At 57.8% G+C, this 24,724-nt stretch overlaps 1 protein-coding gene across 35 annotated transcripts in view; it reads left to right on the forward strand.

The window, feature by feature from the left end:
* The first annotated feature begins 975 nt into the window (after positions 1-975).
* Positions 976-24,724, forward strand: part of FLT4 (fms related receptor tyrosine kinase 4) — a 38,901-nt gene continuing 15,152 nt past the window's right edge. For 13 of the 35 annotated variants that reach the window (XM_082723545.1, XM_082723514.1, XM_082723522.1 and 10 more), the window contains exons 1-13: positions 978-1,171; positions 15,097-15,193; positions 15,600-15,844; positions 16,016-16,128; positions 16,258-16,423; positions 16,581-16,720; positions 17,055-17,223; positions 17,507-17,624; positions 20,261-20,415; positions 20,536-20,698; positions 21,925-22,051; positions 23,086-23,194; positions 24,157-24,519. In XM_082723545.1, coding sequence (XP_082579671.1) covers positions 1,105-1,171; positions 15,097-15,193; positions 15,600-15,844; positions 16,016-16,128; positions 16,258-16,423; positions 16,581-16,720; positions 17,055-17,223; positions 17,507-17,624; positions 20,261-20,415; positions 20,536-20,698; positions 21,925-22,051; positions 23,086-23,194; positions 24,157-24,519 — 2,032 coding nt within the window. In that variant the 5' untranslated portion in view covers positions 978-1,104. Of the gene's footprint in view, positions 1,172-15,096; positions 15,194-15,599; positions 15,845-16,015; positions 16,129-16,257; positions 16,424-16,580; positions 16,721-17,054; positions 17,224-17,506; positions 17,625-20,260; positions 20,416-20,535; positions 20,699-21,924; positions 22,052-23,085; positions 23,195-24,156; positions 24,520-24,724 lie in introns of all 35 variants that reach the window. The other 22 variants (XM_082723515.1, XM_082723520.1, XM_082723527.1 and 19 more) reach the window with 11 other exon arrangements.

Below are 24,724 nucleotides of genomic sequence, written 5' to 3' on the forward strand. Positions count from 1 at the left end.
TCCGTATGTGTGTTACACCTTACAATAAGTTTTTACTTTAAAACTAAAACTATTGGAAGACCATCAACACACGGCAGAGAAAAAGTCTACCTTCATTTGTTTGGTTGTCCCGTTCCTCCAACATTATTTTTTTTACATCATCTGAACTATCACCCACCGATTTGTGGTTCCAACCTTACAGCATACTTAATACTCGCAGTTTGAGAGTTGGTCATGGTTGTTATCAACAATCCGGTCCTGGTCTTGGGCCAAGACCTACGGACTTTAGCATACAGGGTGGGGCCGGGGAGGGAGGCCGCTATAGTCATCATCAGGGGATTTATTCTTAAATAGGAAAATTCTAGAGACAGAACTGAAAAGAGAAAGGAAGTCTGTGAGAGGGTTGCCAAGTCTGACAGTAGAGTGTCACCTGATACAAGGACTTATGAATGAGCTCAGAGTAAAACTATTCGGGGGAGATCTAAGGAAGAGGCCGTGCGTCGGGGGGGTGGGGGATGGGGGTGGGGAGTGGTTCTACTGGATGCCGCCCGCGAGGGTACAGCCCCCATCTACACTGCGCAGGTGGTAAGATGAAGCTTGCAGAACATTCCCAGAGATCTCTCATACCGCTATCTTTAAGTTGTACCCATTGCTTTTTTTTTTTTTTTTTTTTTTTTTTACTTTGAACACTATTTATGGATGAAAGGAAATTACAGAAAAGTAGGCGCTGACACATTTCGTCCAGTCTTGACCGGGACGGGGTTCGTCGCCTTCTTAGCGCGCAGGGGAGGACTGGTGCCTTCCCTGCGTTCTCCGTCCACCCGGAGCCGCCCGCAGGCTTCGGAAGTGGGACCCTAACTAACCTCTAGCGACCGAGCGAGACGCGTTCGCTCGGACCTCGCCGGCAAGCCACCGGGGCTGGGGAGGGGGCTGGACCGATAGGTGCGAGAGGCGGTCCGACGGGCCTTGCCCCGCCCTCGGGGGAGGGTCCCGGCCCCGCCCCGGCCCGGCCCGGCCAGCCTCGGCAGCGCGGGCCCCGGCCCCGCCCGCGCTCGCTTGGTGCGCCCACACTCCGAGCCCCGAGCGGCAGCCGAGCAGGACAGACCCGCGCCTCAGCGGCCGGAGATGCAGCGGAGAGCCGCGCTGTGCCTGCGCCTGTGGCTCTGCCTCGGACTGCTCGACGGCGAGCGCGGTGAGCCCTCCGCCCGCAGGAGTGCGCGGCTGGCCGCTAGCGGGGAGGATTTCCCGGGGCGGCAGGGACGGGCGGGGCATTGGACCCCCGGGAGCCTGGGGCAGCAGGGGAGAGGGCACTGGGAGCCCGGGGATACGGACGCGGGATGGAGCCCGGCAGACAGGGCCGGGGCCCGCCAGGCTGAGGGAAGGGTGGGCGGAGACTGCAGGCGGGTCAGACACCGGGCATCGTCTGCACCGCAGTGCCGGGATGGTGCTCGGGGTCCTCGATCACCGTCCACTGTGGGTGGCTCAGCTCCTCTGGAGCCGGGCCGCATCGCACCGCATCCTCAGTGAGGATCCTGCCCTCGCTTATCAGCTACCCGGAGGAGTCCCGGCGCTGCACGGCGCTACGCTCCCCTCCGCGCAACTGGGACCTTACCCGGCTATCCCCGCCGGGCCGCAGACCTGGGTGTGCACTTCCCGACGCCTCCCAGCTGCTCCCGAGATCGGTCCCCCAGAGGGCGCTCGGGGCAGGTGTCCACCTTCCCCCGGCCAGAGATTACGGAGGCAGGGGTTCGGGGACCACCAGAGACTCGCGCCGTCCGGCGGATTGGGCGCAGGTTCACAGGGGAACTTGAGAATCTTGAGTTTACAACCCAGGAGAGATCCACAGAGCAGAAGAGGTAGAATGCCAGCGCTCCCCGCATTTGACGGGGTGTGAGCCTTTGGAGGCCAAACTCAAGAGCTCAGACTCTAAGGCAGGAGCACCCACGGAAGGGTCTTAAACACGCGGGGTATGGTCTGTGACAGGAGTATGACCAGAAGGTGCCCCCGTGTGGCTGGAGAAGAGGGAGTGTGGGAGATTAGCAAAGGAACAGGGAAGTGTCGTTGTACAGAGATGTCAGAGGAGGGGTGAGGATGAGCTGGATGTCTACACAAGATCTAGTGACCCAGACAGTCAGAGGGTAGAGAGAGGGTCACAGGACCGCAGTGGTTGAGGGGAAAGTGCTGGAAGGGCTGGAGGGGGCCCTTGCTACTTTTGAACATGGCAGATATTGAACACTTCGTCTCTTAACAATCCTCCCAAGGGAGTGTAAAAACCCATTTTACAGAGGAGGGAGCATAGAACAAGGACATCTGTAACTTCTGCAAGGTTTCCAAAGGCCAGCAGTAAGGGAAATGGTCCTCCCAGATCTGTGGGATAACAGAGACCTGTTCTCTATGCCTTCACAGGCTGAGGGGCAGGGGACTGGGGAGAGGAAGAAGGTGTGGATGAATCTAGAGGCAGGATGGAGGACGACTCTGAGTTGGGGCAGCCCAGAGAAGAGGGGCTGTCCCTTTGCCCTTTCTTGCTCCCCTGCATCCAGCCCAGGGCCAGGCTCTCACAGATACCTAGCGTGTTTGTCAAGTGACTGAATGAGTGTGGTGAGAGAAGTGAAATGTGTCAGGCTGAGGAGTGGGAGACCCCACCTTGAGGAGACATCCGGCTGGCCGTTGGGTGAGGTGTCTGAAGATCAAGAGAGTCTGGGCTGGGGAGCTGGAGAGGGAGCAGAGCAGAGTCCAGGATGGGATTCCTCCACAGGAATGAGGGAGGGAGGGAGCCAGAGGCTTCCAGGGAGGCAGGGAATGTTCTGTAAGGTGTGAGAACCAGGAGCGCCTGGGGTTGGGTGCTCTGGAAATGGAGGAGGAATGAGGGATGAGGCCAATCCTATGGGGAGCCCAGGTGGTTTGTACCAAAGTCAGGCAGTGACAAGGAAGGGAGAGGATGTTAGCTGAAGGGGCCCATGGAGGAGGGTGGCCCAGATAGACACCCCCCTCCCTGCACAGCTGCTGTGAAATACGCCCTGCATTTGCCCTGAGAAGCTGCCAGCCTGACCCGGGATGGGATGTGGGAGCAGAAGCATAAACACTTAAGTTGCAGCCAAGTGTCAGGACAGACGGCGTAGGTGGCCAGGTAGCATCAGGTGAGAATCTCATGGATGCTGAAGCTGACTCCTCCAAAGTACATGGCTGGCCATAGATCCAGATTCTTGTCTCAGCTCGGTCCCTAAATCCCTGACTGTGTTGTCTGGGCTGCAACTCCGCGCACCTCAGTTTCCCCCATGCATAGCAATGTACTGGGCAAGCATTTCAGGGGCTGTATGAGGCTGGACTTTATGGTTGGGGGGTCCCAGTCTAGTTCCAAAAGCAGTTCATTGACAGTGACTCTGGGGAGAGGGCAGGTCGCAGAGGACAGGCCTTTGCTTTTTGGGTTTAGTCTGGAGAGTGGCTGTCTATACCACTGGATGGTGGGCAATCTGCTCAGGAACAGCCGGGCAGCTATGTTGCCCTGGCCTGAGGACGTTGGCCCCTGCTGTGGGCTGAGTCTCATGTGGCCAGCCATTCAGATCTCCACTGTCCCTGCTCCTCAGGCCTGAGCCAGACCCAGATGTGGACAGGGCAGTGGGGGAGGGACAGGGCATGCCAGTCAGACAAGATGTGGGGGGCTGGGCCACCTTACTCGGTCCTATGGGCCACTGGTCCCAGCTCAGTCACTGTGGCTGAAGGGCTCTCTTCCTCCTCAGAGCACAGAGCCCACATGACCAGACACTAGACTGAGAATGAAGTGTAAGGAGGATTATCTGGCCAGCTCCCCACTCTGCCACCCCCATGCTGCCCCAGGCAGTGGGACCCCGACCCAGGGAAGGAGACTGCAGTTCTAAGCAAGTCACAAGATTCAGTGCCTGCTCAGAGTGGCTCCGGGAGGATTTGGACCAGCCCCATCCTGCAGGGGTTTTCCTGAGTGCCAGCCTGGCTGGGACACGGACATGGTATCAGACATCTCTATTGTAGGGACAGAAGTGCTCAGGACCCCCATGAAGCCCACCTGGTAGCCATGGGCTGCAGAGGAAGTGGGCATCGCTTCTAGCGATCTCTTGAAGAGATCTCCAAACTCCAGGGAAGGGAATTCCAAGGAGGTCCAAGAACCCCTCCAAGGCTCAGAGGTAGTAGAGTCCAGTTGGTGTATGGGGACCTGTGGGTAGTCAGATAAGACTAGAGTCTCCAGGGGGCCAGAGTAGGGTGGGGGAAGTGAGGCAGTTGGAGGTGGCAGGAGCCAGCAGCACACCTGCAAAAGGGAGGTTCTGGGCAAAACAAGGTGGGAGCCCACAGCTAGGAGGCTATGGCAGGGGAAGAGGCAGCTGGGGGAGTGGGGGGGAGAGGGATGCCTACTAGTTAGTCTCTGGCATAAACCACAGAATGGGTCATGAAGGTGGTTAACCAGGTGGGGACCCCGCGAGGAGGAGTGCAGGTGGGGCAAGACGAAGGGCTGCCGGGAGCCAGGTGGGAGTTCCCAGTTGATAGGTTCCCGGTGGGAGTTCCCAGTTGATACAGCTGGGTCAGATAAGGAAGAAGGAAACTTGGGGCACTTGACTATAATAGGGCAGAGGGCAATCAAGGAACCCAGGAAAATTAAGTGGGGTCTTAGCCAGGAGGGAGTGTCTGATTTACACTCCTCAGACTGTGGTTTGGACACTTTCCCCCACAGGGCAGGTTTCTGCCCACCAGGGCTTCCCCGTCCCCCAAGAATCTCTGAGAGTCCTCTCCGTGAGGGAGGTGGGCCAAGGAAGGGGTGTGGAGAGCCCCTCACACTCCCTGCGCTGACTTTGGAGCCAAAGGCAGCCGAAAACATATCCAGCTGGAGCCAGGGATTCCTGAGTTTCGATCCTTTTCAGACACTGGCTTCCTCTGGGATCTCAGTTTTCCGGTTATGCCAAAGGGAGAAGTCTGGGAGCAGGAAGGTGTGGGCATTCGGGGCTGGCAGGGCTGGGGTTGGGTGCAGCAGCAGCAGGCACGTCCCCAGGCCGGGTCTCCTGTGCCTCAGGGGTCCCCACACTCCCCCCATCTCTGCCTTGAGCCAGGCCAGGGTGTGGGAGCCTGGCAAGCAGGCACAGGTCACGGTGGTGAGTGGGGGAGTCCCGCCACGTGGCCAGCGAGGTCAGCAGGGGTTCATGGGAAAGGACTTGTCGGCCACAGGAGAGGACATCCTGCCTGCGTTTCCCTCTTCCTGCGGCAGGAGCCCACGGCCCAGATTTAGCAGCTGCTGGGGGGCCACCTCTGAGCCAGCTGGCCTGTCTGATAACACCGCCCGTCCTGCTGCTGTGGAGCAGAGTCCTGACCCCAGGCAGGCCACGGCAACTGTCTGGCACAGCAGACTGCACCCACAGCTGCAGGGAGCTCAGCCTCTGCCAGGGTGTCCCTCCCCCCCACCCTCGGGGGTAGTCTAGTGGCTCCTGGTCCCACTCAGCCTCACCTCCGTCCCTGCTTCCAGAAAGGTGCCCCAGCGGGGACCTTTTTAAAACACAGATCGGAGCTTTCCGCAGCACCCCAGCCAGCGATAAGCCCAACTTCTTGAGCCAGTGGTCCAAACCCTTCCTGCCAGGGTCCCAAGGGCATCCCTAACTCCATGTCTGCCTAGCCTGCACCCACCGCACACCCCAGCTCCCAGCACGTGACCTTTCTCCTGCTCTAGATACACCCTGCCTTCAGAGGGGCTGCCAAGAACTCCAGGCAGAGGATGGGACTGCTCTGAGTGGGTGGGTTTCCAGGGTGGGGGTGCTTCATTCCCACACGCTGTGTGCCCCCCAGAGCATTTGAACGAGGGCTTTCAGATGGGTTTAGGGAAAGAAGCTCTGATCTTCACCCAACCTAAAGCGTCATCCTCAGAGCTACCCCAGATTCTGCTGAATGGAGATTCATCCGTATAAAGCAGCACACAGGGGCACAGAGCTGTGCCTTTGGAGTATCTAGAAGTGGAGCCTCACCTCAGTGTAAACAGTTCATCAGACTGCTTTACACCAGGGTATGTGAAGGTTTTAGCTTTGTGTCACGGCTTACTGGGTCCGTCTTGGAGATCAGGAGTTAAGGCCGGGGGTGGGGATGGCTCACAAGGCTTTGAAGGAGTGTCGGGAGTCAGGGATCTGGTCCCAGATGGCATGGGGGCCAAGGGGTCAGAAGGGGCAGATGGTTGTCTGCATTTCCCAGTGAAGGGTCTGGTGGGGTGGGCAGGTGGGGGCCTAAATTTCTGACCATCCTTTGGACATTTTTATCTTGATTGTCCCAGAGACTTTTCAAAAGGAGCATACGCCCCACAGACACCTTGCCTTTCTGCAAAATCTACCCTTGGCCAGCATGCCTACCTCACTGCAGGACATCTCCACCTCCATCACTCACCTCCACACCTGCCCACCCACTCTTTGCTGTCCCTTTGCTCCCCAGACCCTCAGGGAGTTGGAGCAGTCACAGGCCAAGTCACGTGCTGGGGACCCCGCCATGAAAGACAAGCATAGGCCCCCTCCTTCTTGCACTGAGCAGCTGTCAGATGCAATGGGCCGACTGCTGCATGGAGCCGCAGAAACATGCAGCAGGGCCCCAAGGTGAGGGCCTCTACATGTGGCTCTAGGATTGGAGGGAGCAGCAGTCACCTGTAAGGCCGTGGGAAGAACACAGCTTCTGCCCCCAAGTAACATAGTGATTTTAGGTAGGAGAAGGACTTGTGTTCTAGAAAAATAATCTAGCCACTGGGTAACTCTAGACCAGTGGGGAGACACTGGCATGGCAAGCCAGAGGATGGACGTTGAGGCCAGCTGGACAGTGGGTTTGAGGGGTGGGGGACTGGACAGGGGCTGTCCCAGGATCTGGCTTTCTGGGCACAAGGTGTTCCCTGCTTGGTGTCTAAGCATGAAGCACTTTGCTGGGGAGGGGGTCGGGCAGGAAGAGAAGAGGGGCAAACCTGGAGCTCCCAGATTTGGGAACCCCCACCACCACCTTTGGTGCTGCCTCTGAGGATGGACATGACTTCATGACCAGTTGGCTGTGGGGGCTGAGTGGAGTTAGAAATGCCTGACATGTGACCACCACAAGGAGGGCAAACTGTAGTGGAAGGGAGAGCCGTGCTTCCAGGGATGTTGCAGAAAAGATAGTTTGAGCTGCAGAAACCCCAAGAATACAGAGTATTCTTGTACACAGTAAGGAGTAGCTTCCTGTGATCCTGTCCCCCAGAGATAATGTCTGAGCAGCACGTTAACCCCTGTACCTTTAGTTTTCCCAACTGCAAAATGACAAGAACAGAGCCCACCTCAGAGGGCATGACGGGGTTGGGGGGGAGCGGGTGTGCAGGTGCACGGGCAGGGCCTGGCACACAGAAAGTGCTAAATCCGTGTTTGCTATTATTACCCTAACAGGATGTCTGGGGTAAGCAGAATGGGGTGGGGGTGGGGAGGTCAACGAGTATGAGCCTTCCTTTAGTGCTGAGTCCCTATTTGCCTGTTTGCCTACAACCTTGCCAATACTGGGAATTCTCCACCTTTTAAACATGTGCTAGTCTTGTGGTTTGGGGGGTCATGCGCCCTATGGTTCTAGTTGTCCTGCCCCACAGTGGGTATGGTCTGGTCTGAGGGGTTGGGTGGGGTGGCCTGCCAGAGACATTTTGGAAGAAAGTCCTCCCTTCCCTCCCCACCGATGGCAGGCACTCAGGAAAGTTGCCAGGATGGGTGGAACAGCTCAAAGATAGGCTTGGAGCCTTGCAGGGTACCATCACCAGGAGGAGGGAGCACACCAGTGAGCAAGGCCAACAACACTTTCCTGTGGCCTCCTTGCCCCACATCTGTCCCATCTACCTGGCAGCCCAAGGTCACCCATATTCCAGCCTCACTTGTCCCCTCTGCCCTGTGTGTTCTCCTGAGCCAGCCAGCTCCTACTCACTCTACAAAGCACGTTTCATCTCACCCCCTCCCACCAGTAGGGCCTTCTCTGACCCACCACCACCACCACCATAGCTGTGGTGTGCAAAACACTCAGCAGGCGGTGACAGCCACAGGCTGGGCGCTCATGAGCCAGCAACAGTTTGTTCTTGCAATGGGTTGTGATGTGCTATCATGTTAGGTGTGCTTCCCTATCTTCCTAGGGACAATTCTCATTTTGCAAGTGGGAAAACTGCGGCTTGCAAAGAGGAAGGGCCCTCCCGGAGGCCACACAGCTAGAGATTGGCATTGTGGGGCACACAGCTAGGCTCGGAGGGCTCCAAGCACACTCTGGGAACAGCCCCTCTTATCCCAGCCATCTCAGTCTTGTAGGGTCAGGGGACTGTTGTCTCTTGACTATCACTCTTGGCCTCTGGAGGCACAGAGGTTACCAGCCAGGTGTGGGGGGTTTGGAGGTGGGGGGGACTCTAGGACAGAACATCCTTGTGCCTCCCCTCCAAGAGTGAAGGGAGAGGGACCTTGAGCAGGTCTCCCCAAATCCACCCACCTCTAGGACACATGCGTAGAGACCCCAAGCCCGGCCTCCCCAGCCAGCTGTCCCCCATGTTTCTCCTTCAGCTTGCCTTCAGTCTGCAGCCTGGCCCCTAGCTGCCTCTGTTGTCCTGGGCTCAGCTGCTAAGGAGATTGTGGATCAGACTGGCAGGACTTCCACCTAGTCCCCCCTGTCCACAGAGTGACCGCGACAGCGTCTGCAGTAAGAAATAGTCAGTGCTTGGAAGGGCACCCCTGAGCTCACAGACCCTCTGGACTGCATCCCTGGGTTGGCTATGCTGCATCTGAGGACAGAGCCATGACTAAGGACAGGGACAGGGGAGAGACCATGCGCTCAGTCATGGGTCTTGGAGTAGGAGCAGCGATTCTCCAAGCACAGAGAACAGGAAAGAACAAAGGACACCACCTGAGGCCCGCAGGGAGGTGGGCAAGGACCTGGTGGATGCTGGAGGTGGCAGCAGAACTGGGAGGTGAAGCTGGCCAGGAGGACAGGGCCTGTTGGGATGAGCTTCACCCTGGAGGCCAGGCCAAGGGTATGCACAGCTCCGGAAGGCCACAAGCAGCCAGCGAGGGTGTCCCCAGACCACGACAGTCCTCTAGGCTGAGCGACAGATTGGAAGCCAGAAAGGAGACTGCTGGAGAGGAGAGAGGCAGGCACTCAGGGTCGTGCTGGGAGAGAAGGAGACAGAGAGATGTGAGGACTGGGAACTGGGCAGGGACAGGCCTGGATTTGGCCAGACCTGGGCGCCTGCACGGCTGCCTCTGTGGGTCCTAGAGCCTCAGTTTCCTTGTTGCCGACTGGACTTGTGATTCTTCCCTTCCTCCTGGGTCGTGTGAGGATCAAAGGAACCAACAACTGCAAGGCCATGGTTAGTGCCTAACATGGAGGACTGCCCACACCCCCGCCTCCTGCCACTCGCACCTCACCCAGGATCCCAGTGTGCTGCTCCCACAGCCGGCTGCCTGTGGCTGACGGCAGGGTCCCACTGCCCAAGGCTGCTGACAGCACAGAGAAGAGGAGGTGTGCACTCTGGCCTCCCTGACCTCAGCCCGGCGCCTGCCCCGACTGCTCTGTAGTGAGCTGGGGGGCCAGGGCCATAGGCCAGGGGAAGGAAGAAGCCAGTTCCTGGGCCAGGAACAGGAAGGCAGGGGGAGTGCAGCAGAGGCCAGGATGACAGCGCTTCCTGCTGTAGGAAGGGAAGGACATTGGGGACAGACAACAGCCCTGCAGGAAGGATGCATCTTCGCTGGGTTTGCAGGTGGGGGCTGGGCAGCATGGAACCTCTGGGCAAGACAGTCATTGAGTCAGATCTGTTTTAGCTACTGAACATTCTAGGGTACGCATGGTCACCAGGGAGCTTGGTCTTTAAGATTGGAAATATATTTTGCAGAGGAATGACAGGTTCTGACCATAGTTCCAACCCAAAAGAAAACCTGAGGCCTGTTTAGCCAGCCAGTCAGCCATCCACCTCTCCATCTATCCACCCATCCATCCATGTATCTATCCATGCATACATCCATGCATCCAGGCATCCATCCACCCACCCATCCATCCATCCACCTCTCCATCCATCCACCTCTCCATCCATGTATCTATCCACCCATCCTTCTATCCATCTGTCCATCTATCTATCCATCTGTCCTTCTATCTATCCATCTGTCCATCCAACCATCCATCCATCCAACCTTCCACCCATCTATCCATCCTTCTACTCATCTGTCCATCTATCCATCTATCCTTCTATCTAGCCATCCTTCTTCCATCCTTTCATCCATTCACCTATCCATCCTTCCATCAACCATCTTTCCATCCATCCATCCTTCTATCCATTTGTCTGTACATCTGTTCTTCCACCTAGCCATCCTTCGTTTCAACCAACCATTCATCCTTGAACTCATCTATTTGTCCTTCTATTCATCTCTCTGCCCACCTGACAATCCAGCTAGCCATCTCTCCATCCATCCACACATATTCCCATGCATTCACTCATTTATTCATCCGTCCATCCATCCATCCATCTACTCACCCATTTATTCATTCAACAGGTGTTTAAAGAGTCTTGATTCTGTGCCAGATGCTGTGCTAGATGTGGGGTGGGGTAAAAAAGGAGACTGTCCTGGTCCTTTGAAATTTACCCCCACTGAAATTTACTGTCTAGTAGAAGAAATGGAAAAACATAAGTTGAGGGGCACCTAGGTGGCTCAGTCAGTTAAGTGGCTGCCTTCAGCTCAGGTCATGATCCTGGGATCGAGCCCCACATGGGGCTGCCTGCTCAGCAGGGACGCTGATTCTCCCTGTCCCTCTGCCTGCCACTCCCCCCTACTTGTGCTCTCTCCTACTCTCTCTCATATAAATAAATAAAATCTTTTTTAAAAAGAATGTAAATTGAACAGACAAATAAATAAGTTAGTTACAAATCACAACAAGAAGGATGAAGTAACCAGGAGGTTAAAATAGATACTAAAAGGTGACTTAGGTTTTGGACGGGGTGAGAAGTCATGACTAAGGTAAGATTTGAGGGTGAGAAGAAGCCAGCCTATGCAGGGCATGTGAGAGGGGGCAAATCAAGAGAAGTATGTGCAAAGGCCCTGGGACAGGAAGGAACATGCATGTTATGGGACAGCCTGAAGGTCAAGATGGCTGAAGGACATGAAAACAAGGTGAGAATGGCCCAAAAGGGTATGGAAAGGGGGTCAGTGGTCCAGCCACGAGTTTGGATTTTCCTGAAAATGCAGTGGGAAGTCACTGATGGAGTTGAAGCACAAGCATGATATGGGTTCTTTCTGTTTCTTAACTAACAACTATGTGCAAGACTGAAGAAAGGTAAGAGTAGGCCCAGGTACCCACTTTGGGGCTGAATGCTGTCGAGCAGGCCCCAGTATTAGAGCAGGGCCTGGCTCTGGGATGCTTTGGTGGTGGATTGCACAGGGTGAGTAGAATCTTATCCATTGCTTCTCCCACAGAGGATATGGGAACTATCAAGGAGAATCCTCAGCAAGAGTGAAAAAATGTATGAGTCTGGAGTTCAACATCAGAAATGTGGGACCTGGGGTGTCTGTAAGATGGCCAAGCGCTATGGCAACCGGATACTTCAGATTGGAGTTGAGAGAAGGACAGGAGGTAGAAGAAACTCTGGAGGTATCTGGACACTTAGGGGAGAGACCTATAAGGAAGAGAGTGAGGAGCGATACATGTGATGCTGGGCAGAGGGGAAAGAGGAAGACAAGGAGACAGTGAGCTCACAGAAGGTGACAGAGGAGAAGACAGGCCTGCTCCCTGCCTGAAGTGACCACGGTTCCTGCAGCATGGAGATCATGGGATGCCTTGACCGATGGCTCCATAAAGCAGGGGGGACATCTACACCCAGAGGGGGGATGAGCCAATGTGAAAGGAAGGGATAGCAAGCAGAGTTTTTGCTGTGAAGGGAAATAGGAAAGGGGGCAGGGCTGGAAAGGAATAGAGGATGAAGGAGCTTGGCAGGGGTATGTTGTTTATAGAATGGGAGATAGAAGGCTTGGCCTTAGGAGGGGGAGTGTCAGAAGGTTTCCAAGACCCAGGCAGGGAGTGAGGAGTTTGGATGTCAGAAGATGATCTCCATCTAATGGCTTTACTTCATTAATGCTGAGAATGAGGGAGAAGAGAACACCATGAACTTCATTCCAAGGGCCCATTTAGGTTCTGTCTACAGGATAAGAAAGTAGGGAGTGGCAGCACAGAGCTCTGGCTTTGTACTGAATGCTGACCCACTGGGGGCTATGATGGTGCTGCAGGTTTGGGGCGGAAGGTGAGAGGCAAGGAAAGAATACAAATGATGGGCTGAGGTCCCCACTGATCCAGGACAGGGATGAGGCCAGGAGGGGCTATCTGAGGAGGGGTCCCTGGACTGGGAGTTTTGATGAGGCTGAAGGACTTAGCAGTGGTGGGACAAGGGCATCTAGCAAGAGGCAGGGGAGATGAGGAGACCAGGACAAGAGGCAAGAACTCCGTGATGGCATAGGTTCTGGTAAGGACCAGGTCCAGGGTGTGCCCAGGAAGTAAGTGGCTGACAGGAGGAGGGAGGACAGTGGAGATGAGGACCACAAAGGCCAGGACACTGGTGAGTCATCTGTGTGGATGTTGAAACCATGAGGATTGGCCTGAGTTGGGGTGATGGGAGCTGGAGAGCCAGGAGCAAAGAATGAGGGGAAATAATCAGGATGCCAGCTAATGACAGCTTTAGCGGGGAGCAGGTGATACCATCAGGGAAGGGAGATGACAACAGGAAGCCCTCCACTGCCAGGCATGTACCATGGAAAGCGCTACTACCTCAGGGAAAGCGGTGCTTCAGAAGGTTTCAGGTTTCAGTTAAGGCAGGAGGGATGGAGGAAGACAGTGAGGTCTACAGCACAGTTTGCTAATCATTCAGGGCTGGGTGGAAGTGGGTGAAGACGGGGCACTGGGCGGGGGGTGAGCAACAAGGGAGAACCTTGCACAGATGGATGAAAGGGTGGCAAAGACAATAGACAGTCTGCCTGTTTAGTACAGTGATGTGGATTCTTCCTTTGGTGATATGGTGTCCTCTAGGGAGGAAGATCCTACAAGCCCCATTCACCAGCCATCAACCCACTCCAGCACCCACCCTTCCACCCACAATCCACGTACCCATCCACCTGTCCATCCCCATCCACCCATCTACTCCCATCTACCCACAATCCAACCATCCACCCCCATCCTCTCATCCTCCCACAATCAACCACTCATCCACCTGTCCACTCCCATCCACCCACCCACCCTCTGTTCCCCAAACCAGCCATCCACCCATCCTCCCACAATCCACTCATACATTCACCACCCATTCATCTACCCATCCACGGTCCACCCACCTACCCATCACTCATTCATCATTCCATCCATCCACTACCCATCTACCCATTATCAACCCATCTAACTATCCATCCACCCATCCACCCTCCCAACTATCCAAGCACCCATCCATTTACTTATTTATCTGATCATTCATCACCCACCCTACCATTACTGAATCCCCCCCCCACCTTCAGTGTGCCTCTCCTTTGTACTGAACCTAGGAAGGTGAAGAAAATACAGCCTCTTTTCAGATGTGACCAGAAAACCACAGTTCAGCTTGAGACGTATTCTTAACACCAGGGGCCCAGGAGGCGGAAGCTGCCTGAGTAACGCTGATTGCCCCACCACAGGGAAGGGATAAGTGAACAAGGTCCTGAAGAGGGGGATCCTCAGGAAGAAAGGAAGTACAAATGTCCAGGGCAAAAAGACAGGTGAAGGCAAAAACTTCAAGATAGGAAAAGCCTGAGGGTTCCTGGGTGGCTCAGTCAGTTAAGCATCTGCCTTCAACTCAGGTCATGATCCCAGGATCCTGGGATCTGGCGCCACATCTGGCTCCCTGCTCTGTGGGGAGTCTGTTTCTCCTTCTCCCTCTACTCCTCTCCATGCTTGTAATACTCTCTCTCTCTTCCTCTCAAATAAATAAATTAAATCTTTAAAAAAAAAAAAAAAAGATATGAAAAGCCTGGCAGTTTGGTCCCAATGGTGAGAGCTCTGTGCATCTCAGAGATGTATCAGGAGATGAAGCTGGAGAGAAGGCAGTGGGCAGAGTCCTGGTGTGCCCCTACTTCATCTGAAAGTGAGAGTGCCCTCCAGCAGGAAAGCCTCCATTTCCCTGTCTGTACAATGGGACTAGATGCACAGTGAGGGGTTTCTGCTTCTGGCCTACAAGGGTGTGGTGCCTGGAAAGTTTTGGCCAGCAGGAGGTAGGGAAGTGAGGGGTGAACCAGGCCCTGGCTAGCGGCTGCCTTGTCCCTAGGATGCTGAAATGAGATCTTGGTGTCCAGAATGTGCCCTGGGACTGTTTCCTAGGGCAGTCAGGGTCAGGGTGGTATAAAGCAAACTACGGTGGGGAGCCCCTGGGATCCACGTGCCACAGTTACCTGCCAGTATGGGACACTGGGCATCAGAGGGCTGGATTGGGGAGGACGGGGAAGCTGGATCTGTGGGACTGGAGAGGGCTTCAGGCTGGGACCAATAGTGGGCTATACCCCCCAGGAGGACAGGGACACAGGGGGAGGGACAGGACACGGCCCTGGGCCTCCAGCCACACAGTCCTCTCTTCCTGTTGTCTCAGGATGGTCCTGGCAGGATGCATCTGCCAGAGTTCCAGGTCCAGACCTCTCCCAAGGCCTGCTCCCACCCCAACCGGGATCTCACATGCACACGCACACACGCACACACATGCACACACAAGCCCATGGGCACACACACATCGACATGTCAGAGACAAAAAGTGAGGGTTGCACCTTCCAGGTGTCCCCCAGTGTAGGATGACACCTGTGGGCTCCCCCCTTTGAATTCATGCTGGAGCTCAGCGTATTTGGGGCGAGAGATTGGGGTTCCCTTAGGTCAGGGGTCACTGGGGGTGGGACCAGACTGCTGCCAGGGACAAGGTCCAGGGGTGCCTGAGCTAAAGATTTCTCATTGTCTTGGGGCCTTGCAGGTACACCCAGGGCCAAGAGCTAAAGCAGCCCCGGCCCTGGGGAGGAGTGTGCTCTTAGGGGGAGGGAAGGCCCATCAGGACCAGACTGACGTCACTGTGTAAACTCACGACCCAGCGCCATACTAACCCTGTGTTCCACCCAGGCCTGGCGAGGGGCTACTCCATGACCCCCCCGACCCTAAACATCACAGAGGAGACACACGTCATTGACGCCAGTGACAGCCTATCCATCTCCTGCAGGTATGCAGTCCTCAGCCAGGGGGACAGGGGCCTGAATGCCCCCAGGCCAAGGCAGGAGATGATAGAGGAGAATCCAGGAGGCGCCCCCTCTCTGTGAGGGCAGAGCGACCTCAAGGCTTGGGGATCCCTGGGCACCTGAGTGTGCGTGCCTGGAAGCATGGTCTGTCCCCGGTCCTGCAGACACCTGGCACCCACCCCAGCCCTGTGTCACTCCATGCTGACCCCAGGCCAGTCCATGCCCACCTCTCAAGTTACCCTGCATGGACCCCTGGTCCCCTACACCCACCGTCAGCCATGGCATGTGCCCCAAATTGGGGTGTTCCAACCTCGGGGTGAGACAAGCTACGGGCAAGGCTTGTGCCCTGGGGGCTGTGGCTCGGGCTTGAGTTCTCGTGTCCTCTGCCAGGGGGCAGCACCCCCTTGAGTGGTCCTGGCCAGGGGCTCAGGAGGCACCAGCCACAGGGGAGAAGGACGGCGAGGACACAGGGGTGGTGCAAGACTGCGAGGGCACAGACACCAGGCCCTACTGCAAGATACTGCTGCTGCAGGAGGCCCGGGCCAATGACACGGGCAGCTACCGCTGCTACTACAAGTACATCAAAGCCCGCATCGAGGGCACCACAGCCGCCAGCACCTACGTGTTCGTGAGAGGTGAGGGCCCAGTGGCTGCCCGGGAGGCACAAGCACCAGTCACCTGCAACCCCCACCCCCAGCCTACAGACCCGGTTTGGGGAAGGATTAGGGGCTGCCCCTCCCCTGAGCGGAGGACCGCCCCCCCCAAGCCCCGCCTTCCCCTCCCACAACCTGCCCCCCTCCCCTCAGACGTGGAGCAGCCCTTCATCAACAAGCCAGATACGTTCCTGGTCAACAGGAAGGACTCCATGTGGGTGCCCTGCTTGGTGTCCATCCCTGGCCTCAATGTCACGCTGCGATCGGTACGGTCCTCCTCCTCCTCCTCCCAACTCCCGCCCCATGCTCCAGTCCCTCCCATCCCATCCTGTCCCTGGGAAAGGTGGCCGTGGGTCTGGCCAGGAGAAAGGGCCCTGAGAGCCACCATGTCCCAGCAGCAAAGCTCAGTGCTGCGGCCCGACGGGCAGGAGGTGGTCTGGGATGACCGCAGGGGAATGCGCGTGCCCACACCGCTGCTGCGGGACGCCCTCTACCTGCAGTGTGAGACCACCTGGGGTGGCCAGGACTTCCTATCCAACCCCTTCCTCGTGCACATCACAGGTACGGGCTGCCCAGAGCAGGAGGATGATGGGGCGTCCCCCAAATCCCAGGGATGGGGCCATCGGAGCCGCAGCTGGCCTCTGCGGGCACCCTGTGCCCTGTGCTCTGTGTGCCCATCCCGTGAGGGCCCTAGGGGTCACTGTGCTTGTGTCACCAGGCAATGAGCTCTATGACATCCAGCTGTTCCCCAAGAAGTCGCTGGAGCTGCTGGTCGGAGAAAAGCTGGTCCTGAACTGCACCGTGTGGGCCGAGTTCAACTCGGGCGTCACCTTCGACTGGGACTATCCAGGGAAGCAGGTGAAGCCGACAGCCCCTGCAGGGCCACACTGGAACCACCCCCAGAGGCCTCATCCCTGCCTATACCTGTCCTATGCCCACACTGTCTGCAGGAGTCCCCCTCACTGCCCACACACCTCCCACCTGCTTGGTGCACACTGGCCTCTGAATAGAAGAGGTGTGGACCCAGTCCTTCCCAAAGACCCCCTGTCGGATGAAAGGGGTTACCCCAAGGAACATTCTGGGTCCAGGTCCAAGGCTTCCAGAGCCACAGCTGGGCTGGGGTATGTGCCCTTGGTGCTATTTTTTCCAGAGCCCGACTGCTCTGACCCTGGGCTTCCCTGGGTGTGGGTAGGCAGAGCGGGGTAAGTGGGTGCCAGAGCGGCGCTCCCAGCAGACTCACACAGAGCTCTCCAGCATCCTGACCATCCACAACGTCAGCCAGCACGATCTGGGCCCATACGTGTGCGAAGCCAACAACGGCATCCAGCGATTCCGGGAGAGCACCGAGGTCATTGTGCACGGTACCGCCTGGGGCTGGGTGGGGCGTCCGTCATCAGGCCCTGGGAACAAGGGTCCCTGTGCACTGTGGGGGGGGGGGGTGGTCAGAGCGTAGGGTGCCCCTGAGCAGGGCGGAGTCCAGCCAGAGGAAAGGGAGGGCAATGACTGGGCCCCCAGAGGGCAGGGCAAGCCGGGTCTGCAAATTGTCTGGTGCCTGGGGCTGCTGGACCGTGGCTGGGAGTCCCTGGGCAGGGGTAGGTCAGTGACTCCAGACCCAGCCTTACATGGATGCCTCCCATCCGGCAGAAAAGCCCTTCATCAGCGTCGAGTGGCTCAAGGGTCCGGTCCTGGAGGCCACAGCAGGAGACGAACTGGTGAAGCTGCCCGTGAAGCTAGCGGCGTACCCCCCGCCAGAGTTCCAATGGTACCAGCCCTGGCCCCTGCCCCTCTCACAAGACACCCCCCCCCCCAGGCCCAGAATGAGAACAGACCACAGGGCGGGAAGGGCAGCCTCCCCCACTACGAGGCTCCATGTCCTGAGACCCCTGAAGACACTCTAAGGAATGTGCACCTGATACAGCATTTAAGCCAGAGGGAAAGTTATCTTGCTATGACACTGTGCAAGCTGGCATCATGTGAGGGCGTGCTGGATGCTCTGCAGGACTTCCTCTAACCCATCCCTGCTCCTGCTGAGTATCTCAGAGGGCCCCACCAGCAGGAGGATGTCCTGAGGCTCTGGCCCAGCCTGCAGCAGCAGCTTTGGGCTCCTCAGGCCCCCTCTGAACACGTTGCTGCCCGCCCCCCAACCAGGGCCCTCCTACCCCGAAGTTCGGAGATGCCACAGGTTCCACAAAGTGTTGTAGAGTCAGGCTCTGGGCTGAGCCTGAGCTGTGTGGCAGAAAGCAAAACTTTCCAGGAGGCCCGCAGGCTCTAGGGCCCCAGCTCTGGCCTGTGACCTGACAGTAAGATTTCCCCTACGGGGTGTACCAAGGGCCAGTGAAGGGGGATCCCTCCGTGGTGGCTCCACACTTGCTAGGTGCTCCCCGAGAGCTCTCTAAGAGCTCGGGTTGGCATAGCACCCCACACACACCCTCAGGTCATTGGAACCCTCAGTGTGGTCCCGTGCTGGGCTGTCACACTCTAGCCTGACCCCCATGGTGCAGACAAGGAAAGAGAGGTGGGAGAGGGGAGAGGGCTTTCCTACCAGAATTCCAAGCCCCCTGCTAGGGCTCTGCCTCATCTTTCCCCACCCTTCCCAGCCTGGGGTATGTCCCTCCAGGCAGGATGACCTTTTCAAAAAGCCTAGGGCTGAGCAAGCAGAGGCCCAGATATTCTCAGTCTCACTGTGCTGGCTTGCCTCCTGGGAGGACCTCAGGATGCCCCAGGCCTGGCCTGGAAAAAACCTTCCTCTGAGGCCACAGGCTTTGGGGTCCATTGGAGGTACCTGATACAGAGCCAACATTTGGGGGGCCGGGAGCAGCCTGGACCCTCCCTTGCATGTCAGCCTCCTGGAGACCCCTGGGACTCTGTCTCCTGCCCTCCAAGGCCAGCAGGACTCAGCTGCTCTGAGAGGCTCTGCTTTCCCCAGCTCTGCTGCATCTGGGGTCTGACCCAGGCCTGATGCTCAAGTAGCTGGGGCCTTCTCACCATTCCCACTGCCTCTGGCTTTTCTCCTCTCCCTCGACCAACACCGACCTCCAAGATGCACTCGGCCAGGTCACTGTCCACTGAGACACTGGCCCCAGGGACTAGTAGCCCCCACAGCCTCACAGGGCTCTCTTCAAGTCAAGTGTGTGATGGTTATAAGTGAACGGATGGAGAGCTAGTGGACAGCTAGCCAGGCTGGTCCTCCGCTGCTAGAGCTTGTGGCTGGAGCAGGGCTCACACTAAATGCTCAGTTAAACCTCACGACCCTGGCAAGAAAGTTCATTTTGCTTCCCCAGTCTTCAGAAGAGGACCCTGGGGGCTCAGGGACATGAAGGGGTTGGCATGGGATCACTGACACAGCAGGTGGTGGACTCAGAAGTCTGCAGCAGAGCCCTGCGGACTCCACAGCCTCAGGCCTGCTCTGACCTGCCCTGTGTGGGACCCCAGATGAGTCAGGTCTCTCCCTGACATCTCCCTGTTGGTCTCTGACAAAGGGTGTGCCTCTCCCGCGGCTCCCTGGCTGAATGCCGGGGAAGACCTCTGTCTGAGGGAGGACCATTTCCAGGTGGAGCCCAGGCTGCAGAATGGCTGTGCTGTGCCCCCCAGCTCAGGCCCGGGTTTGGGGTGTAAGGCCATGTATTTGCACGTGCATTTGTTTACATATGGGTAGGCACTGCAGGTACTGCTGTGTAGGCAAGGGCAGTACAGGGACGGTCTCTGCACCACTCCTTAGGGGAGACAAATGGTCTGCAGACACATGCATGAAAACCAGGGTGCTCGTGGGCAGGCAGGTAGAAGAAGAGCAGAGGGCAGGAGCTGGTTCCTAGGGCGGTAGGGAAACACTGCTCTAACGTTGCTCTCCATATAGGAGAGAGGGAGCCATACATGTGTCTAGAGGACTGGGCATCCAAGCGCGGAGGGGACAGCGAGTGCCCAGGCCCCAGGTGTGAGGACAGCAAGAAGTTCCTGTATCTGAAAAGCTCCAGGAAGGGCAGAGCTGGGCTCAGAAAGTGAGGCAGGGCCCTCCCCCATGGGGTAAGGGTCTGGACCGTGCTGCAGGGGGACTGCACCTCCAATCCTTCCCACACACACCACAGTGAGAGACAGGGCATACTGGGCATGGTAGCCAGTCCTGAGCCTGCAGGCACGGTGAGACCAGGGCAGGCCTGCAGACCATCCCATCCCCATAGCTCTCCAGTCCGGATCCAGCTGCTCCAGCCCCAACCCTCGCCTAGTCTGGTGCAGGAGGGGCTGCTCGCTGGAGCTAGGCCCATGGGGACTCGCAGCCTCCTCCTGCCTCCCCTGACAGCATGATCGCTGCCCTTGTTGGGGCCTGGCTGTGGCAGGGAAGGCACACCAGGATGGGGCAGGAGCCTGGTCCATGCAGTCCACTGAACTCCCTTCCTGCGCCAGGTACAAGGACAGAAAGTCAGTGTCCGGGCGCCAGAGTCCGCATGCCCTGGTACTAAAGGAGGTGACAGAGGCCAGCGCGGGCACCTACACCCTGGCCCTGTGGAACTCCGCGGCCGGCCTGAGGCGCAACATCAGCCTGGAGCTGGTGGTAAATGGTAAGAGGGGGAAGGGGGATGGAGGGGAGGGAAAAGAAGAGCAGGCTGGAAGAGGGGATGCCAGGGGGTGGCGGGTGGTACGCAGGGGCCTACTGACCTGCTGTCTGCCTATGCCCCCAGTGCCACCCCACATCCATGAGAAGGAGGCCTCCTCCCCCAGCACCTACTCCCGCCACAGTCGCCAGGCCCTCACCTGCACCGCCTACGGGGTCCCCCCTCCTCTCAGCGTCCAGTGGCACTGGCGACCATGGACTCCCTGCAAGGCCTTCGCCCAGCGCAGCCTGTGAGTGGCTCCAGCCTGTTCCTTCCCGCTTCCCGGCCCCATCCCCAACCTTGGCTGAGAGCCCCACTCCCAGCCCCCACTCCTTCCCAGAGCCCTGCTCTAAGCTGGAACCTATGGCAATTCAACAAGAGCCCATCCCTGACCTAGCCTCACCTCCCCCTAGCATGGGTCAGGTTGGGCTGGACACTGGGCATGGTGCGGCCCCCACCCAACCCCCACTTGAAAGTTAAGCCCCCAGGACACATAATTGCATCATCCAGGGGGACCACAGGAATGAGGCTCCAAGTGGGTGGACCTGAGCTAGTTTTATGAGGCTTGTACTGAGCCTGATGACACACCACCCATGCCCAGTTAGCTTCTCCTGAGCCCTGTTTACGATGATAGCTCATAGAGGAGGCAACGGAGGGTCGGAGCGGGGACCTGCCTTTCCCCAGGTCACAGCTGTAAGCTGCAGAGCCTGCCCCACCGCTGGGCCTGCTGGACCATGCCCCCCTGTGCTGAGCTGGGTGCCACCAGGACAGACAGGCCCAGGAGTATGCTCTGAGCAGGGACAGCTGGGCCAGCAGGGGATGGGAGAGGAGGGTGCCAAGGTGGCCAGAGATCTGGAGGGCATTAGGAGCAGTGAAGGGCACTGAGTTGGGGGAGTGGGAGGGTTGCATTTGCTGTTCAGCTAGAGAACCTTGTGGGTTGGGTAGAGGGGCACAGCCTGGGCAAGGATGGATGCTCGGGACCCAAGGAGGAAGCAGACAGCTACAACTGGAGACGGGCCGTAGCCCCATCACAGAAGAGGAAGAAGCTCTGTAGGGCTGGCCTGTTACACCTAAGGCTCATAAGAGATTCTTCTAGACCACCGGACACTTCCAAATTGGCTTCCCTCTGATGCTCTACCTTTATGCTCTGTGCCAATGGACAGAACTCTGGGGTCCTGCACTGCTCTGCTGGGGGCAGACAAGAGTCTCCCTGGGAACCCCAGACCCATGGCTCAACAAGAGACCAAAAGTGCAGGGGTCACACCCAGCCCAGGAAGGGGCTGCAGCTCTGGGAGGAGGAGAGAGAGGGCTTCTGGAACAGGAGAGGTGACTCCACTGCCCCTGGGAGATCTAGGTGGACTTTGCAGGAAGGGGCACATCGTGAGTCCAGAGGGGAACCGCAGAGCCACAGGTGTGAGCTCCTGCCTACTGGGGAAGGCTGTGTCCGGCAGCCCTCAACCGACACGCTGTTCCTAGCAGCCGGCGGCAGCAGAGAGACCACATGCCACAGTGTCGGGACTGGAGAGAAGTGACCACGCAGGATGCCGTGAACCCCATTGAAAGCCTGGACACGTGGACCGAGTTTGTGGAAGGGAAGAATAAGGTAGGCACCAGCCGTGCCTCTGACGGGGTAGCAGAAGGGAGGCAGGAAGGGGCCCTCTCCGGGCTGTCTCCATCTCGACCAGGCTGCAGAGCTCAGAGAGTTGGTGGTCTTTCTGCAGTGTCCTGGGCCTCAGCTCCCCTTCCTGCATGTGGATGCAGAGGGCCGGATCTCCAGCTGCTTCCCAGACTGGAAAGCTTAGGTTGAAGGGAGCCTGGCCAGGCCCCGGGCCCCAGCTACCCACAGGCCCCAAGGCTGGGAAGGTCAGGCCTGGGGCCAGCCAGGTCCCCTCCGAAGGCAACGGAGCTGCTGGGTGCAGCCTGGGGGCAATGCCTAGAAGAGGCCAGGCGGGGGAGGGGACTGAACAAAGGCACCCACTTCCTACAGTCACTTCCTGTTTTCCTACACACCTCCAGAGCCTCTTCCTGTTCCAGGCCTGGCCAGGATGTGCCCAGCTTGGAATCGGGTGGGGTGGGGGGGTTGTTTGGTGGTAGGCAGGGCCTGTGGCCCTCTCTCCTCCCCCTGCCTCCAAGAGTCCTACTCCCCAGGCCAGAATCCTTCGGGAGACCTGTGACCCATCCCATTTCCTGGCCACCACCCAGGCCTTGAGAGAGGGGCCGTGAGCCGCCCTGGGGTGAATGTGCCTTGGGTGAATGACCAGCCTTACTCTAAACCCCGAATCTTAAACCTGGCTTGGACTGCCCCATTTCTAGGCTGGGCCTGTCCCCTGCTCAACCCGGCCACAGCCCAAGCCCATCCATAACCAGAAGCCTGCCTGATGTTGCCCCTCTGACCTCAGCCACAGCTTAAGCCTGCTGTTACTAGCCATGTCCCTGATGTTTTCAGAAAGCCCCCCTTACTGTGCAAGGCCTTTCCCTTCTGCACCCAACCTCACCGTCTCTGGTCCTGTCTCTGAGCTTTGGTCCTCTTGAGCTGGAGGCCTCAGTTAGCCCCACTCCTCCCTGCAGAAAGGAAGGACGGTCAGGGTGGGAGGAGCTTGGGCAGGAAATGGAGCCCTGTGCTCATGCTTTGCGTAGACGGTGAGCAAGCTAGTGATCCAGAACGCCAATGTGTCTGCCATGTACAAGTGTGTGGTCTTCAACAAAGTGGGCCAGGATGAGCGGCTCATCTACTTCTATGTGACCAGTGAGTGAACGGGCAGGGGCGGGGGGTGGAGGTCGGGAACCAGTGGGAGCAGAAGGCCAGAGAGAAGGCCTGGGAGAGGACCGTGAGGTCAGGTTGGGCCCACTGAGTTTCCGAAGATGTGGGACACTAGGCTCCTTAGTCTCAGAGGGAGGGATAGATTTGGAGGTCATTAGCACATGGACCAGGGTGCTGGTGCAATGGGATAGAGGGGCACACTCTGCCCCCAGCCCTGGAGGTACATCCCCACTGGTGCCCTTCCATTCCTGTGGTTCCATCTCCCACCCACTCCCTTTCCAAACAACAACTGACACACAGGTACACTTTTACTGGGGAAAAGGCCCAGAGCTTCTTCCGATGTTCAAATGTTTTAGTGACCCCAGGAAAGCTAAGAAGCCCATTAAAGGCAGTCACTGGGCCCAGGAGCATAGATGAGACATGGGGACAGAGGCAGCGGGGAGAGGACTCCACAGGAGCCCAACAAGGAGTGTGATCAGATGGACAAAAGGAAATCAGGAGCGAGGCATTGCCACAAACTAATGGAAGGATAAGATTATATTCGGGAGAGGACAATGGTGGAGTGTGGTCAGCAGCAAGGGAGGGTGGGACAGGACCACACCAAATGTGCTGACAGGGACCGCACTGATCGTCTGGGCTCCGGGGAGGATATGGGTCATGTCCTGTAGAGGGCTAGAAGGTGAGACTGGAGGAGTCCGTGGGGCTGACTGCAGGGAGCTGGTCCCATTGGTCAGTGTTGGGGAGAACAGGGGTGAAGAGGGCTCCTTGGAGGAGGGTACCCAGCCCAGGTACATGTGATGCATGCTCTGGTTGAGAGCAGAGTGAGTCCAAAGGCAGTCGGGCATGGGAGAGCAAGCCAAATGGCAGGCAGAGAGGTGAGCAAAATCAGGGGGCGGGGGGGCATTGTCACAGAGCTGCCTCCTCCCTCGCCTGCCCTCCACCCCCAGACATCCCCGATGGCTTCAGCATAAAATCCGAGCCATCGGAGGAGCCCCTAGAGGGCCAGGAGGTGCGCCTGAGCTGCCGGTCTGACAACTACACCTACGAGCAAATGCGCTGGTACCGCCTCAACCTGTCCACACTGCACGACGCCCACGGGAACCCGCTGTTGCTTGACTGCAAGAACGTGCACCTCTTCGCTACGCCTCTGGCCGCCCACCTGGAGGAGGCAGAGCCAGACGCACGCCACGCCACGCTCACCTTGACCATCCCCAGCGTGGCACCTGAACATGAGGGCGACTATGTATGCGAGGTGCAGGACCGCCGCAGCCACGACAAGCACTGCCACAAGAAGTACCTGTCAGTGCAGGGTGAGGCAGTAGGGGAGGGCTGGCAGCGCTTCCCGAGAAAGGAAACTTTCTCCCCTCCCAGAGCTCACCTGGGCTGCCACTCCTGGAGCCTGAACTTGCAGGAGGGTCCTACCCAACCCCACCCACTCTGTGGAGGTCCACAGCCCTCCCGGCCCTGCACTCAAACCCGATCCTTCCTAGAGCTTGGCGCAATCCCTCCCCACTG

Source organism: Mustela nivalis (assembly GCF_964662115.1).
Source record: "Mustela nivalis genome assembly, chromosome: 3".
Classification (NCBI taxonomy): Eukaryota; Metazoa; Chordata; class Mammalia; order Carnivora; family Mustelidae; genus Mustela; species Mustela nivalis.